The 19,760-nt window shown below is 33.2% G+C and overlaps 1 protein-coding gene across 12 annotated transcripts in view; it reads left to right on the forward strand.

Moving 5' to 3' along the window:
- The window catches only part of NRXN1 (neurexin 1), a 976,600-nt gene that overhangs the window by 690,921 nt on the left and 265,919 nt on the right, over positions 1 to 19,760 (forward strand). For all 12 annotated transcript variants that reach the window (XM_012727414.1, XM_012727413.1, XM_012727415.1 and 9 more), the window contains one exon: positions 7,107 to 7,288. In XM_012727414.1, coding sequence (XP_012582868.1) covers positions 7,107 to 7,288 — 182 coding nt within the window. The remainder of the gene's footprint in view (positions 1 to 7,106; positions 7,289 to 19,760) is intronic.

Here is a 19,760-nt window from a genome sequence, read left to right on the forward strand (position 1 = left end):
TTTATTAAAGAAAATAGAGATTACAAAATATAGAATATTTATTAAAGAATAAATTGAAAATATACATTATATTATTAGATAATATTTATTAGAGAAAGGTTTTGAGCTAATAGTCAAATGGAAAATTCTCTTTTACTTTTCCACTGGAGTGTATAATTACTATTGACATTATGTCTGAAAGAAATGACTCCAAATCTTATAGAAATTATGATAGTTTTTTTGCTGTTACATTTTCTTGATCATTTTCTTTTAATTAAAATTTCATATTGAATAAGCATTTGCAATTTTTCATTTTAAATTGTATCTTCGTAGAGTCAGAACTGAATCTCATATAGACTGACCTAAAAGAGAGATTCCTGTGTTTGCAAGTCTTCCCAGATTTGGATTCTAAATTGCTTTATTCTTTGATTCTATTGATTGTACCCTGAAATTCTCACAATGTATCTGATCTGCATGGGATTCAAGAAAAACTGTGAAAGAAGTTAAACTGAATTCGCAAACTGGAGTGGTATATGTAGTGATTCTAAACTGTCACTTTCAGGAAATTTCCACAACAGGGTGCTTACAGTTTTGACTATTTCTTTCTCAGCTTGCATATAATACATAGTCAACAAACTGTTCTTAAAATTTATTATAAGATTTTTATTAAACATGTCACTGGCTACATATGAAAAGCCTCCTATTGTTTCATCTAATTTGTATGTCATTAACAACTATTTTGATTAAAACCTTAGTTTGGGAGCTATGTGAATTCTTTATTTTCTTTGCGATGGTCTGATTTAGACTGGGGCCAGGTTATAAGTCATTTTGGTGGCATGCCATTTTATTTATCAAGGAGCTGTTCTCTTTTTCACTGATGTATGGGCAAAAACTTTGGCTCATTTTTTAGTGCCTCTAGCTAATTACACTGGATTTGTCAATTCCATGAAATCTGCCTCGTTTCAGTTATGGAAGATTGTATATAGTCTTCTTTACTGGTATTTTTTTTTTTATCTTGAGAAAGTATGTGTAGCATAGAGGGTTGTCTTTTATTTTTAATATTGGTAATCACCGTGATTACTTTTTTAAATTTACAGTTGATTACAGGTCTTCCATAGGAACTGTAGTTATGTTGACTCCATTCATCTTTCCTAATATAATGCTAACTTTTCTGGAGTTTTTAGTGTTCCCTTATGAAATTTTAAGAATTAGGAAATTATAGTCCTCAGTTTAATGAAAGAATTCTTTATAATCTTGCAAAGAATTACAATGAGTTATAGTCAAGTCTTGCTTTAGTGCACATGTGGGATTGTTAAGATTTACTTATTTATTTTTGAAATTTCAACAGTTTAGAAATTATACTGTCTCACACTTCTTTCCATACGAAATGGCCTTCTCTGTTTTTGTTTTTTTGTGAACTTGACTCAGTGGCACATGTGCACATAGGTAGAGATTGTTCAGGAATTAAATTTAACAGCAGTCTCTTGACAAATTTGTAGGAGGAATAAAAGCTACACTTATTTATAATTGTTTTACTTTTAATTTCCATCTGACTGCCTAGCAAATTTTCACTGGAAAAAGGTGTTATATCCCTATTACATTTAATAGAAAAATAATGGCCTGAATGTTTCATGTTGGTTACCCTATGACATTTGAAGAATTATGGGCTTTGAGAAAAGAACCTTTTATTCATATACTTATGTTATGACTTAGAAGCTAATCTATTCAGAAATTAATTATATTATTGTTCATGTAGCAAGGATCCAGAGCAGCCAGTAATGGAGCAGACCTATACATGCTGACAGGTTTTCTTTTGCAAAAAAAGTGCAGGCCATGGGGGGAAACATGCTAGCTTTCACAGAAGCGAATGAGGTTGGAGTGGTACATTTTGGGAGGGGATGGTTGGCCAAAAAAGAGGAGGAGAGTGAGTCTTATGTAAATAAGACTTTAAAGTATAAAAAATATTTTTTTATTATTAACATCACAGGGAGTTCAAACACTAGAAATAAAAGCTCTTGTATACTTTTTACAAACATTGATTTCAGTGTAACTTATGTTGATACTGCTAAGTCTGCACCTGATAGAGCCAGCTTTGTTAATGAATTTAGAGTGAGTTATGTAGACTTGCTGTTCAACTTAAATTTAGCGATTGCCTAAAACCACTTTTAGTTTGGATCATCCAGACATTCAGTGATGTGATGGATGTCAAGGTTTATTTGCAGTAGATCCATTAGTAGTCATGGCACTGATTTGTCAATGCTTGCCATATAGATGAATGCATAAGTAATAAAAGTAGCCTGTTCCTCCATGTTTCTCTCCATATTGATCGAATGCTTACTACAGTGATTAAGATGTGCTATTGCTGCATGCTAAATTCAGTTATGTAGTAAAAATATAACCTACTTCTACAGAAATAAAAGAGTAGTTCATTTTTCATAGATTTGTAAATTTGTTCCTTTATTTAATGGTCAGAGTGAATTTTTTTTTTTGCATTATGCTATAAATACAGGATGTTAGATGTTTTACAGTGACAAACTAATATTCTTTTTCTTCCGAAAGCTCCCATGTGGTACAATTTAATATCCTTTCCATTGTCAACTCTTAGTGAACACGAACAATAATATAGTGGTTTATGTGACAAAAGGGCTAGTCTAACAAATGAAATGCTGGAAGAACTGAAGCTGAGATGTAGGATAGTCATTTCCTTAAAGGCATTTGAGTTAAATTTTTGAATATTAAAATAATATTAAATAAACAACAATGCTGCGATGTTATTTATATTTTTAAAACATACATCATATCTCTAAAATTTATTGAGCACTTAACCATGTTATAATTTACCAGACATTTTACGAAGGGGTTTCTGGGTAATACCTTTCTTGTTGAATGCTGAAACCCAAAATTTAAAATACATAGCTTGGTCAAGGTCATATAGCTAGTAAACATTCCAGTTGGAATTTGAACCCAAGTCTGCGTGCAGAGCTTCCTTAATTTCTTTGGTGGTGTGTCACATTAAGTATATGAAATGCTTGGTTCAGAATGGCACATTAAATGAATTAGATTTTGAAACTTTAGTATCTGACCCATTATATTTGATGATGGTACTATTCTCTTATTTTTAAAAACATTTTATTTATTTTTGCATAGAAGAACTAGGGTGAAGGCCATAAGTGCAGGGGTGAGAGGATTACCAAAGACAAAGTGGGGATCAGAACAGGCAAATCTACTGAAATACGCTGCTGGAGGGAGCAGTGTGCAAGACCGGCAAGGTCTGCTGCTCCATGTGGGTCAGCTCCCTGGCCAGGGATCAAACTCAGGCCACCTGAGAGAGCCATTGATGTGTGGCAGGGCTGAAACGTAACACCTAGGTCACGAGGGAGGGCCCTTATTCTCATATTTTTTAAGGATAGCAAACTCTATTGTGATTTTGTTTCTTAATGCAGCAACAGCTCTTTTTGTCCAATTTATATCATAATGCCTTTTTTGTTTTTTTTTTTTTTTTTTGAGAAAGGCATAATGCTTGTAGAGGTAGAAGAGAACTGTGTGGGGACTGGAATCATTCTCGCTTTTTATGCAGTTGTGCTGGTGGTATGCTATAGTGCACTTATACATATAGAAGTGAAGAAAGGGAGATTATTCTCCAAATATATCTGGTGAAAAAAGAAACTAGAAACTAGAAATAATTTCCAAACTACTGTTTGGCTAACAGTAGTACAACAGTTTTTACTGTTTTAGTGAAACCTGAGGAGCTGGAAAGACATTGTAAGGAGGACAGAGTAGCTAATGGTATAACAGTTTCCCAGTCTTAACTCTATTGGAAATGGTTGAAATAGGAGATGGAATAAAATCTTGAATAATGTTATTTGTGTTGTGACACTTACCTTCTGAAAATGTAAACCTTCAGATTATTATTTCCAAGTTCTGTTACTGTGTAACTAGAAACATTCATAGTTCCACAAGTTTTGGAAGTACACCCTAAACTAAATGTTAATCTACATATATTAAATGTTCTGTCATTTCACATTTACATGTTATTTTTATTTTTTTAAAGTACTGTGAGGTGAAAGGACAGTATATGATCATAAGGTACAAATGTCACTTTATGGATATGAGACATTAGTATATGGTAACTTGATAACTTCAGATTGGCATAGCCAGTTAACTTTTTCTTGACTGTCTTGTTATGATAACAGAAACATTACTGTAATAAATATAAATACATGAGTGAGAGTTTGAATACTAGGTTTGCTACCAGCTCTCCCTTAACCATGTTTGCAACTTGAGCTAAGTGTGCTTATGAATAAATTTCCTACAATATAACATAGGAGTGATGCTTGTCCTACTTCCTTTATACAACCAGGAAGAAATGAAAAATTTACTGAGAAGGTAGTTGTAAATGTTAAAAATGTATGATATTGTTGTTTTGTAATTCTACTACTTTGGTGATTCTGCAAATCATTTGAATTCTTAGAATATTTTAACTGTTGAAGAACACTCTGATTTTAAATATCTTTATTAGTTAATGTGAAATGCATTATCATTAGAGAGCAAAGATAATTGAAAGGAGAAAAATAATTTCCTTAAGTCCCAGCACTCAGAAGTCACCACAACATCCTTCTTTAAAAAAAAAAAATCTTCACATTAGGGCCCTCCCTGGTCGTGCAGCGGGCTAAAGCACAGGACTAAGAAGCTAAAGCCACCTCAGCATGAGTTCGATCCCCACCCTGGAGGTGACCCACATGGCGTGGCAGACCTCTCCTGACCCGCCCACTGCTCCCTTCAGCAGTGTGCTTCATTGATCTGCCTGTTCTTCTCCCCACTCTGTCTCTTGTGAATCCTTTCACCACCCCTGCACCTCTGGCCTTTTATCCCAGCTCTGAGTACACAATAAATAAATAAATAAATCTTAAAAAAAAATCTTCACATTAAATGTTTTTGTCCTATTTTTATCAGTGTAGGAATTTCTGAAACACTTATGCATAGTCATCTGCAACAATTACCAAGCAGAACAATATTTATCAAATAGGGCTTGCTTATTAATATCCTGATGAACAGGCTTCTGATCATATAGGGTATAATTGGCACTAGAAATCTCTGGCATTTCTGAGACATAATTTATATACTCCAGTTATTTTTTGCTTGCACACTGATTGGTGACTTTAAAATATGACTTATCTATACTCACATGAGAGAGGTAAACCATTTTCATGTAATAGTACTGAAAATTATTAGAGACGTTTGCAGCCTTCTAGCACTGCATTTTAACAAGATTCAGTTTTTTACAATCAGGAACATCCTGGCATATTTCTGGAGACAGGCTGACATACCAATGTCTTTCTAGGCATCAAGCACAAGAGGGATACTGCAGAAATCTTTGGTGTTTGTCAAGGGCCTAGGCAACTATCTGGAATACAAATAATGATTGACTTCAAAACAAAAAAAAAGAAAAAAAAAGAGAGAGAGAATAGAAAATATTATCTGTATAGTATTATTAGCTATTTAATTAAATGGGACAGTAAGTCCATTTGATTTAATCAGTGTTTTAATTTGGTAACTATAGGAACTTAATGTGTAGATATCTTGAAAGCATACAATTGTACATAAAACTTAACATAAGCCTCACTATTGGTAGAAACTGTTTTAACATAAAAAAAAAAAAAAAGATGCTGTGGCCTGACTTTTAATACTATTTTTTTTCTAATGTTCACACATATTAAGTATACATTGAGTACTTTTTGTTGGAATATTACACTTTCCTATGCCAATTATACTCTAAAGTCTATTCCTAAAATAACTAAATATTAATGATTATGTGATCCCATTTAGTGGGGAGAGATATTTATAAGATAAATAAGAGATCATTTTTACCTCTCTCTTACCATTTCTGACTCAAAGATTTCATGTCTTTTTAGTCAGTGTGATTGATGCCAGTGTTCATTGTTCAATGAGATAGTATTTATCATTGCATGATGATGATTAGTAAACCTTTTTGAAACAATTTTCTTTTAAGGTAAGGTGAATAATTTTCTGATACCACTACCATAAAGTAAAATTTGAAGACTCACCAAAAGAAGCCATGCCATTATTATTATTATTTGAGATTTTTATTTTTATTTATTTATGCATACAGAATTGAGGTGTACAGGCTAGAGGGGAAGGGGAGGTGAGAGCATTCACCAGAGACAGAGTGGGGAGCAGAACAGGCAGATCAAGGAAGTACACTGCTGAGGGGAGCAGTGGGCAGGTCAGGAGAGATCTGCTGCGCCATGTGGATCACCTTCGGGGCGGGGATCAAAGTCGTGCTGAAGTGGCTTTAGCTTTTTAGTGCTGTGCTTTAACCTGCTGTGCCACCAGGGAGGGCCATGTCATTATTTTTAGATCTTGAAGACTAGCATTAACAATGGGGAAAACATGGGTCTTTTTATGATGCTTGATATTTTGACAGCTACTAGATGTTGCTGGTTAAATAAGACCTGACTTCTATGGATGGGATCCATTATCTATATTTTCTTGACATGGCTACTGGAGCTTAAGGGTGTTCATCCATTAATTATCTTTTGTCATATGTGAACAAGCCTTTCTCCTATAAAAGTTGATTTGTAGAGTATTTGTGATTTACTTTGCTGTGCTGTATGGCCCTGTCAGATCTTGTTTCAAGAACTAATTGATATGTTTCTTCTCCTTTCTAAAGTATCCAAAGACAGTGTTTCTAGTAAGTAACTCCTTAAAACCTGGTAGAAAGAAATAAAACCCCATTATAGCCTATGCTTATTCAACTTAGTAGAAAAGGAAATAATCTCCTATATGTTCTGAAAACCCTGCTGGTAGATTTAATGAGTACATTAGAAATTAAGCTGCCTTGATATTTTTATCATTTAAAAAAACTCTGTCTTCTTGAGTATGCTTGCTTGAAATTGTTATTGTCTTTATCATATATATATATATATATATACACACACACATATGTATAGTCTTTGTCATATATATGTATATATGTGTGTATGTATATATATACATATAGTGCCATAAATGTAAAATTTATACTTCAGTCTACCAACATAACATATGTGGAAAATATGGCCTGGGGACCTATAGACTAATTGACTTTTTTTTTGTTTGTTTTTCAGCTGGGACAACGTACATCTTTAGCAAAGGTGGTGGACAAATCACGTATAAGTGGCCTCCTAATGACAGGCCAAGTACACGTGCAGACAGACTGGCCATAGGGTTTAGCACTGTTCAGAAAGAAGCTGTACTCGTGAGAGTGGACAGTTCTTCTGGCCTGGGTGACTACTTAGAGCTTCATATAGTAAGTACTATTGAACTATTCGGTTTTTCTTTCTATTGTTAGTTGGTTTTTTTTTTTTTTTTTTTTTTTTTTTTTTGTAAATAGCTTATAATTCTGCCTTTGGAAGTTTATTTCTGTTGCAACCATAAATTGAATTATACTAAGAGTATTGATAACTTATACCTCTTGCTGCTATGTTTTTTTTGTTTGTTTGTTTGTTAACGTGTTTTTAGTGACTCTACACAGTTTTGTAAATTAATAAAATTAGTTACTGCCCAGTAGATAGTATTCCTTCTGGCTGGAAGCAGGGATTTGCAAAACTGATGACACCAAAATTATGTCATCATTTCTTTCTCATCCAAGAAAGAATGATCTGAATTTCATACAATAAAAGGAAGAAAGGAAGCTTTAAGGGCTTTTGAGATCACACACACACACACACACACACACACAAAATAGCAAAAAAGGTGGTTGTTATGTTGTCATACTCATTTTGATACCTGAATATCAAGGAAATGCCATACATTCTTGACATTTATATATCTGAGCCATTTCTTGTTCTCTGAGTTCTAAGCTTCCCACAGGAATTTGTTCAGCACATAGTAGGTGGCAAACAACAGTTCATGAATGAAAACTGTGGTTACCATTTAAAGTTGTTAGAACTGACTATACCTTGAGAATTTTTCCTTATCATGTGAAAGTCATTTTTCTGAAAGATTCCATAAGCGTTGAAAACTCTAAACACCTATTTTGTTTTTGAGGTATAGTTTATATTTCTAGTCTCGATCAAGTGGGTTTTGTTTTGTTTTGTTTCTATCTCTATAAGTTTTCCCTATATACTTACATCTCACAGGACTTTTGATTAGATCAACTTAGTGGTTACTATTGGAGAATAGCCTGCAGGTATTCATGCTAAAAAGTTTAGGAAATCACCAAATACCAAAATGCATTGTCTTAATTCTCAAAATTTTATTAAATTATTTCGACTTCTAGAATTTCCAATAAGCAGAGTAGGACTTTGCATTGACCATAAGAGTTGACTTCACTGCTTATCTTGGAATGAAAAATAAATAAATAATACACCTCAGCACAATCATTATTAAGCTGTTATAAATTTTCAATTTCAAATGCAGTTTCCAAAATGGGAACCCTGAGAAAGTAATTTCAACTGCCTTTCAGAAAATATCTGCCACTCAAAATTGAAAGCATCTGAATTGTTATGGCATTATAATGATCAGTTGAGATAACCTTAACTAGTACAATAAGGAATCTTGTTTAGCTTCATCTGAACTTTGTAAATATGTTTGCTCTGTTTTAAGAGCCTTACTACTTTAAGAATAAAAAAGAACTTTTCCTCTTGAAAGAAATTACGTAGTGATCTATAACCAATTACATGTTTAACCTGAGAAAAGGTTCTACAGTGATCACTTTCAAATTATAAAGAGCCATGTTATTGAATTACTCAAATCACTATTGTTTATTTTATGGTTAAAGGGTTTAGCCTCAAAGAAAGGGTATTTATTTCAAATGTTGATCAAATGTGGACTTAGGGTCCTTTCATAAGCAAATAATTAATTTTCCAGATGCCCATACCAGTTGAGTACCTTCTGCTACTCCTTTTCTTGTCATGGATTTCTGATAGCTGTTTTATTAGGGTCTCTTCCTTTCTGGATCTCTTTTCTTGGTATTGATTGGTGATTCACTCTGGATTCAGTACTTTTCTCTGCATATCTTCCCCTCTTAGATTTGATATCTGAAAATCCTTGATTCTAGAATCTGCCCTTGGCTCGGAAATAGGAAGTAGATACTGGTTCCTTGGGTTTACCAATCACTAGTTTTTTTTTGGTCAGCATTGCTCACTACTATGTCAACTCTGAGGATGCAGTTTAAACCCTGATCTGTAAATGAAGTGTTCTACCACACTACCTTTCTCCCCATTGCCTATAAGCAGAAATAAGCCATCAGTGACTCTCAAGTTGATTATATGGAGATGTTCTTTCTTTCTGTGTTTTCAACATGAAATCGATATTAATCAAGGCTAGTGATTTCCTTGTAACTATGAAAAAGAAGAGGAAGAGCAGTTACATATTTTAAAAAAAGAGGAGAGAGAACAGTTAGGAGGAGGAGGAAGCGAGGGAGGAAGAAAAGAGAAAAGGAAAGTCTGTAGGATCTAGAATTGGTGCTTGGAGGTGACAGACGTGGAGATATTCTGCATAATACGTAGGTTTGGGAAATTCAAAAACAATATTATCAAATCATTTGAGTACCTTTGAGCATGCCCTGATTTTTAAAAATCATTTGAAATATAAATGGAAAATGAGATTTGTAGAATTATAGATTACTGCAGTAGCTTGATTTATGAATATAAATGACCTTAAAATTCACTTGAGTGATATCATAGATTATATGGTTTATTTATAAAAATTACAAATGTTGATTATCCATCAGTCTATCCAGAAAATTTATGTAGACCTTCAAGGCCAGGTATTAACTACCCACTGATCTTTACATTAAAAAGATCATATTTCTGCTCTTAATTGACGGTTTTCCAATAAGCTGGACTGCTTACATTAGAAGGTGCTCGAGTCTTGAAGAAATGTCTAATGCCATTTCAATTAGATAACCTTTAAATTCTGATGGCATGTAATCTCAATAAGGCTATGAATATTTGACACATTATATCACCGAACTTTAGCAGAATATTTGTTAGAATTTATTTGAAAACATAATCATATTTAAATTTTGGCTAACTCTCACTGAAAAATATAACAACTTGGAATGAAGTGTTTTTGACTCAAATGGCTAGCAATAAGGGCTTAATAAATGTTTTTTGAAGTAATAACTGAATTCATGAATTATATATTGAAAATATTATGGGTAAGGTAATTTATAGACTGTATTCTTTAATGTTAAGTCATAAATGCAGTTTTTAAATAATATACTGAAAATGTCACCTGACTTGCTTACAAAAAAAAAAACTGTTGGTTTTGTTTATGCAGTAGCTGTAGTATTGAAGTTGTTTAATTCTATTGATACTGTTTTCATATTTAATTAGGAATTGATGGTGTTTGGTTATTTAAAGAAAGTCTGTGAGAACTTTTGCCTCATGATTATTTTTAATAATTTATTAATTATAGCTTCCTTTTATCATGAATTATTACCTATCATTTGATAACTGTGCATTATTTACAAAGAGGGATAAACTTTTTGATGGGAGAATATATGACTTAGAATTTCTAATGATGATGAGTAAGAAGAAAAATGATACAGAAATGTGGGTTTCAATAATTTATTTTAGTAAAAGTTATTAGTCAGGCATCAATATATTTTTGAGAAACATAATGTAACCCAGGTGTAATTTAGACTCAATAAAAACAAAAACATGTGAGTTTATCCCTTAGTACTTAACTCCATAAATATTTGTTGGATAAATGAATAAATAAGCTAGCTCATCTCCTCATCTCCTAGTTAACTGGGAGATAAGCTAAATTATAGTAAACATACTTTATCCCAGAGTGACTCTACCTCTGTTGTTTCACCATGTTAGTGTATCGCCTCTTATTTTTTTTTCCTCTTTTAGTTCTCACTTTCTTATCTCTAATAGAACAGGGACATGTGATAGGTTTTATACAAAGAGCAGACTCATAAACTGTAAGGTGTTAAATATGTTAAAATTACATGTGTAATAAAGTGATTTCTACAATCAATAAGCAGATTTTAAGTTGGTATTAAAAATAATTTAAGATAACTCATTTTATAGATCCTATTACTCTAGAGAAAACATCTTTTATATATGTCTGATAACATTTGTTAGAGATCACATAACCCCTCTCTGACTTACATAGAAAAGTCACTGTAAATTTGTGCTAACTCACTGCCATAAATATTAACCTTTGCATTGGTTCTAATGAGAGGAAATGTGTGCAAGATGGAGAAAAAGTTGAGTACAGACTGTTCTTTGAAATTCTTTCATCTTGGGAGGATGAAAGAGCATTCCAAATTTGATTAGTGAATTGTTGTACATATTTGCCTTAAGTGTTTCTTCTTTGTACTTTGCTGGACTGGAAGCCTTGTTTTTCAGACCAAGCTCTTAATTGATTTTGATTTAGAAGTACACCTTTTGATCAGCAGTTTTAATATAGATTAGAAACATTGAGTATTTAAAATATATATTACATGTCCCAAAATAACTTATCCATATTAACAAATTCTTCTCATCTTGTTTTTTTTTTTTTTTTTTACTTATCTACATTTTATACTTCTTACCTTATTGCTCTATTAAGGTTAACTTAAAACATTTAATTTCAGGAATTATAATGGTCACATCCCTTTATCAACAGTGTAAAGCCCAATTATTCTCTCAGACTTTTCTTGAATTTAAAGTAAATTCCATCTGAATTTTTTTTTAAAGATGTATTTATTTATACGAACAAGAACTGGAGTGTAGGCCAGAGGTGTGGGGGGTAAGAGGATTCACCAGAGACAAAGTTGGGAATGGAACAAGGAGGTGCACTGAAATATACTGCTGAGGGGAACAGTGGCAAGACAGGAGAGGCCTGCTGCACCATGTACCGTGTGGGTCAACTCCTTGGCCATCCTGCTGAGGATGGGACTCTTGCTCTAGTAGCTGGCAGTAGCTTGATATCACTATGTCTTTAGCCCCTGTGCTTCCAGGGAAGCCCTCATCTGAAATATTTTGTTTAATCAAAGAGTCACCTTTTTTAAGTTTGATTTATGTTACATAATATTTAAATTCAATCCTGTAGAACATATTCTCCAGTTATCTGATTTGATTTTAATCTCCTGGTTCTGGAGTAGATTAAATAACATGCAGTCTATTTGATTATTTGATTTAAAACAAACAAACAAAACTAAAATACTATCTTTTTACCATGTGTTCTAAAATTCTTATCCACTCTTAAGGTATGAAGGATACAAATTATCTTTGGAAAAAAATGGGAGAACTGATGGCCATATTTTTGTTGGCTTACATTCTATCCAGAATGTTGAAAGAGTTCCTGTTTTGGGGCTTTTGGGATCAAATTCATCAGTACAAAGTCCTCCCTTAACATTTCCCCACTGATAATTCAGTTCCTCATTTTCTAATTTACTAAACATTACTGTTGGCACATCAGTAGATTTCTCTATATTTATTTGATAATTTTCTAGAATTATCCCCTTCTCTGAAATTTTAGCACTATGGAATTTTAGAAAAGAGAAAATAACTATCTCTATTAGCACTTTCTTAATTCAGGTACTTTCCACTTATAGTATTGTCATACCTTGGTTAGTATTTTTGTCTCTATTCCGAATACTTTCCTATACAATTTATATACTGTGGCAGGTTTATATGCTTAAATGTTTCTTTGATTTTATCATTCTGTTTCTAAACACATGGGTACTACCCAATTTTGTACAGAGGAACGTTATATGCCTAGTATTTAATGTCCTCTTAATTTGATCTTAATATCCCCCTTTGAGTTATATTATTATTATTATTATTTTACAATTAGTTTGGAGATTTCATGCTGTTAAGAACTCTTGTGTACATTGATCAGAAAATCTTCTTTTATTGCAAACACATACACAATGCTAAAAATTAAGCAAAAGGCATGAGTGTTAAAAAATGCAAACTTCATAGCAAACATGTCAGCCAAAGACCAGGAAATGAGATAAAAGTGACATTTTGACATTGGAGTCCTATTAAAACTGATGGTGGGCCATGCAGACATGAGCAGTTCACTTAGACAAAAGAAGGACATGAGTTAAGTAATATACTAGACACTGTTCTATTTAATAGTACATGAAAGTCATCCACACCTTAAACCAGGAGGAAAGGATTAGAGATATTTGTTTCTAGACTTGAGAAATTTGTCTTGGTGAAAGCATAAGTATATTTAGAGTTGTGAAACACAATTTGTATTGACTTCAGGCACTTACTTTAGGAGGTCTTATACCAGACTTTAGCATTGTTAAGTCAACAGGCAGAGGAGACCTCTGCTCTCCTAGCGATGAGTTAAATAAAGTAGTTTAACCTCTCTGCCCATAAAGCATAGACCTGGAATAACATATTGCCATTAGGTTTCAGAGAAGACATTGTAATGGTGGACAGTTTCTATCAAGAAACATACTTCATTTTGAACTTATTCCTTAGAGTATTATAGACCCAACAAAGACTAAAAACATAATATTGATTACCCAAAATAAGGTCTTTGGTGAAAGATAGTTTTATTTGATTACTAGGGCTTTGGGATCTGTGAAAATAAGTTAATCTTAGCATCCCTAGAATTGTACTCTGAATTTAAGTGAGTGAGTCCAAACTTCTCACTAAAATATACATGTCCAGTCTTGACTTTTCCTTGGAACACAACCCTATTTTTTTCCCAAGATAATCTGTATCTCCTCCTGGATGTCTTAACAGGCATCTCAAACTTACTATATTAAAAACTGAACTCATCATCTCCCAGTTACATATCCAGCTATACAGTTAGGGGTTAGATGAAATCTTACCCATGTTTACACTGCAACTTAATTTGTTTCTTAGTAAAGTCCTGAAAAGCCTCTCAATCAGTACTATTCAATAGGAAAGTAATGTATACTATGTATGTAATCTTTAAATTTTCCTAAAGTCACATCAAAATGGGAAAAAGCATCCCATTAAATTAACTGTAATGCATTTTATACAAATCAGAGCTAACTACAAGTATGTTTCTAATTTATTGGGTTGTCAGAAAAGTCATGGCACATTTTTTTTTTGTTTGTTTTTCAACCAAAACATGTCATGACTTTTCTGACACTCCAGTATCTGTTGCCTTTTAATAGTTTATTATCTTGAGGCCAGCATATGGCAAAATACACCTTATCCTTTCCTGTTGGCAAGCTGGTGGGCTATATTGCAAAGAGTCCAAAAATATAAAGTGTGTGCTTATCTTTTAGCTTCGCCTCTAGCTCCTCTCCATGCTAACTCACATCTGTTCTTTCTATATCACATGTTTTTGACAAACCTCTTTTCCTTACAATTACCTTTGAAAGAACTCAAAATACAGAGTCAGTGAGGTATGGCTTTGACCTCAAGCATCTTACAATTTGGTGGATAAATTTTGCTCTAGTGGCACATTAGACACAGAAAACGGTCGTTGCTGGTACTTCAAACCCTCATGCTACAGAAGTATAATTAAAGGTCTTAACTCTGAGAAGTGTTACTTAAGGTGACTAATATAAAAGCACCCAGTAATCTCATAATTGTTATAAGTTGGTTTATGTTATCCTATCTAACACTAGAAAAGGCTCTACAAGCAAAAAAAAAAAAATAGTTATCTTCATTAGTTAATGAATATAGTAAAGTAGTATCTGTTTATAGAGCTCATAAGAGTGAAGCCAGGATTTGAACTCAGACACTTAAAGGTATGTGCTTCAACTCTGTCCCTTATGTTGGTGGGCAGGTAAAAATACAGAATCCAGCCCCTCATCAGGCCAAACATGACGACTTTGTCTTTTGTCAGTTTAATATAATTTTATAAAGTCAAACAATGCCAGCATTTAGCCTAACACATGTGATACAAATTAATGAGCATTCCGGTTACCAGCTGCATGTACCATTTTTCCCTTGTTAAATAAATACAAATAGCTATGTGATTGATTGCTTTACACAATTTGTATAGCTTTTACAATTAATTTGAGTTGTAAGTTTACACACTTTGTCAGTCTGTAAAGTACATGCATACTTTTAAAGGCAGAGAAACAAAATTTTCAAAAAAAGTTTGTCCATGAAATGGCAAAAAGCAAAACTAGAGCTCCAGAGTACCTTTGTTCATGCTATTTCTCTCTCTAAAATAATTCTACTTCCTCCCATTCCTATCTGTCTTCCTCTCCTTCCTAGTCTGGAGCAATTTTATTCATCTTCAAAGTCTGGATCATGTACTTCATATATTTGCGAAGCCTTCCTTGGCCCCTGGGACAAAACTCATCACATCCTTCTTGGTCCTATCATAGTGTTTTGCTCTTAATTCTGTTATAAGCCTTACCATGGCCACAGTTATTGCCTTATGTGTCCTTTTAGCCCATTAAACTGTGATCTTTTCAAGGTTATTGGGCATGTACTACCTACCTTTATAGTTCTGTATTTTCAGACACTAGCACAGTGCTTACTAATACATAATAAATGTCTATTGATGAAGGGATGTTTTTGTGAAAGAATGGAGGCTACCTTTTTGGCTTGTAACCTCTCTCCTCCTGCTGCTAGTAGTTTTCCATATTAGTGCAAGAGCACACAAGAGAAACACTCTACCGGGAGTAAGGGATGAGGTAGACTCCCCGAGGATAATGGTGAAAGCATGTGACACTCAGCTGGGATTCCCCATTTACTGCCTATTGAACCTTCACAAAAGGACCTCAAGGCCCTAGTCCTGGGGCCTATCATGAAGTGGACTCATTATCCACATTGTATTTTCTCAGGAAAGGAACACTTGCCTTATGCCAAGCTATTAATCAGCTTCTCTTCTTTGTTCATATATTCCAGGTCACCTCTCTGAGATTTGGTCTAGGTATGCTGTTTATCTGCCATCAGATGTATTATAGGGGGTGCTTATATAAAATATTTGTCATTTATTTCCCTGCATTGTGACATGATGGGAATGATGAATCCAATTGAACAATAAAAAAAAAAAAAAGAAACAAAAAACCGGAACCAAAAACTCCCATGGTAATGAATGGTAATTGATGAGAGTTGTGGAGGTTAATCAACTACCACTACTCTACAATTTAGTTTTTTAAAAATTCCCCTATTAATCTGATCTCTGACACCTGCTTGAATGACAGAGGTGAAATTTATTCTCCACTTATCTAAGTTTTTTTTAATGACTTTAATTAATATATATTAAATGTTGAAGATTTTAACACTTAATTATCATAGGTAGGGTTAAATTATCACTATAAAATCATGTGCACCCTGTTCATTTGGTTAGGAAAGAGAATAAACAATCCTATTCAGCATGTATTGAATATTTACTATAACCAAACATGAACCATTTGCATAAAAATTACATTTAATATTCACAATATTCCATTGAAATGTGGATTAGTACCTCAATTTTAGAGGTGGTAAACTATATTTATAAATTTTGACCCAAATCAAATAAGTAGTAACTGACTGTGTTTAAATATGAACCAGTTCTACCTAACTGCAAGGCTCTGAAAAGAACATTTCAGGCTAGGCCAGCTACTTTTAGAAATGATTATGCAATCCGAATTACATATCCTAAGTCTGAGCAACTTTACAGTGTATTATATTAAAGGACTTCTTAAGCATGGACAGTGCTAGAATTGCCTGTCCCTCATCATGGATGCACTTAAAAAAATTAGCATGCTGTGACATAGCATGTGATGTTCTGTATCCATGTTCCTTTAATGGGTAGACTTACAGGTATCATTGCTATTTTTTGACTTGTGTCTAAATGTAGGGCTAAACTAATACGACCACAAGAGAATAAGCCTATGTGGAAAATGAATGTAAAAATAACCTGTAATGTTCTGAAACTGTGACTGGACTGGCATCATTCAGCCTTTCCCCAGATTCTAATGCTAACGCATAAAGCCTAGACAGCTTGACCTACTTTCTTTCTTTCCTTTCTTTTTTTTTAAATCAAAATGCAGGTAGATTCTCTGTACCTTGGCATGTAAATGAGTGGGAGGGGGCAGGGAGGAAGGGAATTTATGCTTCTATCTTTTGCTGATTGGACATCTTGCTGACAGAAGTGTTCAAAGAAAGTATGTCATCCTCTTTGTTACTGTTAATTAGCTGTAAAAGCTGAGCTTTGGGGGGGTTTGTATCCCACAGTGTATCAGCACAGAAATGGGGTTGATATTTTACAAGTTATATGTGCAATAAGGTCAGACAGCATGCCATGTATGGTTCAGAACTGAGTTCATTTGATCTTTAAAGGACAGGCATTGCAAAGAAAATCCACATAGTAGAAAAAAAGATTAATCCTCCTTCCAATGCCTGTTAAACAGTGGTTATTTGGTTTTTTTGTAATTGGGGTTGTAAAGGAGATTGGATACATGAAGTGACTAGAGATTCTTTTGGTATTTGACATTGAAGCACAGATATCGTGCATTATTATGTAAAGGACATAATATAACTAACAGCTTCATAAATAACCAACATTTCAGTGAAGTTTTTCCACAATAAACTGTATTTACATTGTTCATCTACTCTTGTTTTTATTTACTGACTTCTGCTTTTTTATTCTTTTGTCTAGACATAAACTGGATTCAATAGATTAGCGATGCATATAATTGAGTCTGCAGGACCAATAATGTTTTATGATAGGCTGGGCTGTTCAGAAGGAGTTGAATTTTATTTATTTTCCTATGTCTCTCTCTTCCAGGAAAATACATTTTTAATAAATTGATTTTCTGGAATAATATAATTATTTTTTGAAAAATTTGAATAGTTCAATGATGATAATAAAAAGAGCTACCTATATGAAAGTAACATTTTTACTATGATGTCTAAAAATATCTTGAATTTTATGCATGTAACATACATTTCTTTTGCATTATGTGTAAATACATGTATATAAGCAGACATACCAGGAAATTCTTTAAAAAGACAAAATTTTATATAATACATATTGTTCCTCAATTTGATCATTCTTATTTAATATATTTTGGACAACTTTCTATTCCAGAGCATATAATCCTATTTTAACTTATAATATTCTGTTATAAATGTAATTTATCAAATCATTCCTTAATACTGCTTATTTAAAATTTTTTCAAGAGGCATAGTAAACAAAAATGTTTGAATCTTATAAAAATATTGCACTATGTGAAAATATTTTGGAGATTGGAAGTAGATAAATTTCTATGAGTAGAGCAACTGTATTTATTCAGTTATTCCCTCACTCATCAACTGTTGAACACATCCAGCAGCAAGTACATAAAAATGTCACAAACTGGGACAATTTATTGTAAAGACAAGCTGACTTCTTTATTTCTTAAGACACTGAAGTTTCATCGAATGATTTTCCTTTCTGGTCTCTTTGAGTATGTTTACATTTTAACAATTACAATGGCTTAGAGGTATTTCTAAACACCCTTTAATTTCAGTCACAATTTTTCTACTATTCTGACAGCAATCACAGGATAGCAGTAGTCTGAGGAAGATGGATAACAAGTTCATGAGTCATGTGACTCTTTTCAGGACAGTGGCAGTTACACAATTTTCTGGAAAAAGTCAGGTAGGAGAGGTCAGTGTCCCAGTGGGAGGCAAGACTTTCAATGTCTGTCTCTGTGTTCTTCACCTTCTACACATCCCATAAGTCTTAATTTTTCTCCTAGTCACTTCTTATTTTGATCATGCCGTTCTCAGAACTGTGCAACAGCAGTGATACGTGACAGGCTTTTAAATGTATTAATATTGTCAACATTATTGTGGTTAATCTTAATATAACAAACAGTAACAACAGATGTTGCTGTTTTGAGTGTTTAGTAAGGCATAGATGTTTTAGCTCTTGATAGCCCATATACACAGACAGAATTCTTGAGCTGGGAGAGTGGATTACATCAAGAGACTAGCTCATATGTTGTGTGGCATTTGATAATGGCTAAGATTAAATTGAAAGGAAGTAAGATGTTCAGAAGAGTATAAAAAATGTTAAAAATTTAAGTTTTTCTCATACTATATGTGATTATTTACTTTAGTCTTATTGTATCCACTGGGAGCTAAATCACAACTGATAGAAACACATGTAGGATTCAAGTACATCTTGGTTAGTTTGCCAGTTGTTTAATTAGTGAATGGACATAATTTAAACATATAAAGGTGCACCTGAAATTACAGTTTCCCTTAGAACTTATAAAGTTGCTTTAAAATTGGTAGTCTTACTAATGAAAAGTAAAATTAAAATATGCAACTACAAAATTTAATAGACACTAAGAATATTTGCTAATGCCATGGCTGTCTGTATCATATTCTCTAACAGTTAATAGCTGAACAGATGCATTTTGCTTTGGTAACACATGGTACTGAGCAGCAGGGAGTCCCATTTGACAAGTCAGTTTTTATTTTATTTCGTTATCCTAAAACCTTCCCTAATAATCCCAGATTTCAGTGTGTTTTGATTTGTTAAGCAGTAAGTACATGAGAGATTCTGCTCTCTGCTGTTTATTTCCAACAGGTTGTTTGGCTTCAAGATACAAAACCCATGAGATTCTAAAATAAAATAACTGGGTGTGATTGAGTAAGACACATGACACACATTGCTACAAAACAATAAAATGCAGATATATAATACAAAAAGGGTAGAGGAACATTTTCAAGGAAGTTCTGCAACATATTGTGTAGTAACATCAGAGTAGTAAAATTTTAGTGACCAGACCCTCAACATGTGAGAGTCAGGTGATGTGGCTATCAGGTTATTTAATGGTGATGGCTGTGTGTACATTTCTAGTTGTCTTACTTAACTAGCAATAACTCTCTTCAGCAGAG

The sequence above is a fragment of the Condylura cristata genome, unplaced genomic scaffold (genome assembly GCF_000260355.1).
Source record: "Condylura cristata isolate star-nosed mole 26May11 unplaced genomic scaffold, ConCri1.0 scaffold00020, whole genome shotgun sequence".
Classification (NCBI taxonomy): Eukaryota; Metazoa; Chordata; class Mammalia; order Eulipotyphla; family Talpidae; genus Condylura; species Condylura cristata.